The 1,095-nt window shown below is 46.7% G+C and overlaps 1 protein-coding gene across 1 annotated transcript in view; it reads left to right on the top strand.

Moving 5' to 3' along the window:
* The window catches only part of LOC106524047 (1-phosphatidylinositol 4,5-bisphosphate phosphodiesterase delta-4), a gene marked incomplete in the record, with an annotated part of 14,290 nt that overhangs the window by 10,871 nt on the left and 2,324 nt on the right, over positions 1 to 1,095 (top strand). The window contains 1 exon segment of the mRNA XM_014017679.1: positions 397 to 625. Coding sequence (XP_013873133.1) covers positions 397 to 625 — 229 coding nt within the window.

Genomic DNA, 1,095 nt, shown 5'->3' with positions numbered 1-1,095 from the left:
TTCCTGGCCTGTAGATGAGTGTAAACTGCAGATTCCTGGCCTGTAGATGAGTGTAAACTGCAGAGTCTGGCCTGTAGATGAGAGTAGACTGCAGACTCTGGCTTGTAAATGAGTGTAAACTGCAGAGTCCTGACCTGTAGATGAGTGTAAACTGCAGAGTCTGACCTGTAGATGAGCTGACTTTGAAAAATAAATCTGTTCTTTTTTTCTTACAAAAGTCTAAATAAAACAAAAATATTGGTGGTAATTTTTTCAGTTAGAGTGGGCTCTGAGCTTTACGGTGGCTGTACGGGTCTAAGAATCAAAATGAGGTTGAATCTGTAGAGAGTGGAGGCAAACAATAATAAGAATAACCTACAGTGTGGTTCAGACGAATAATTATCTCACTCGTCTCAGTTTCAGTGACAGACCTGGAAGCGGTCCGTGAGGGACACCAGTCTGAGGTCCTGCTGAGCATCGCGGAGGAGTTTCCTGCTGAGCTCTGCTTCACCTTCGTGTTTCACGGACGCCAAGGCAACCTGGACCTCGTGGCCGAGTCTCCAGAGGAGGCGCAGGCCTGGATCAACGGAGTCCGGAAGCTGATCCACAAAGCCCAAACAATGGACGAGCAGGAGAGGCTGGACCAGTATCCTTTGACTTCAGAGAAGTCCCCGTCCCTAATGGTCAAACCTCTCAGGTGATGTTTTGGTTTCCTCCGAGCCGGAGCTCTCCTCAGCTTCTTCCTCAGGTGGGTCCGAGACTGGTTTCTGAAAGCTGACAAGAACAAAGACGGTAAGATGAACTTCAAAGAGGTGAAGACGCTGCTGAAGATGATGAACGTAGAGATGAACGAAGAGCACGCTCTACATCTCTTCACGGTAAGAGTGAAGCAGGCATTAATCTAAGATTTGGAAACTTTCGCAGAGCTTTGAAGCTTTTCTCCAGGTTTCATCAACATATAACCGCTGGTTACGACAGACAGAACTGTGCAAAGGTCTCAGTTCACCATTAGGTCCAAATTTGATCCAGTGCTGGGGGATTGAAAAAGAAAAAAAATTGTGTAGGTCTTCTGGACGGGTTCTTCTCTAATGAAACGTTTCGTCTCTCCTCCAAGAG

The sequence above is a fragment of the Austrofundulus limnaeus genome, unplaced genomic scaffold (assembly GCF_001266775.1).
Source record: "Austrofundulus limnaeus strain Quisiro unplaced genomic scaffold, Austrofundulus_limnaeus-1.0 Scaffold174, whole genome shotgun sequence".
NCBI classification, from domain to species: Eukaryota; Metazoa; Chordata; class Actinopteri; order Cyprinodontiformes; family Rivulidae; genus Austrofundulus; species Austrofundulus limnaeus.
This window is presented reverse-complemented; position numbering and strand designations above follow the sequence as displayed.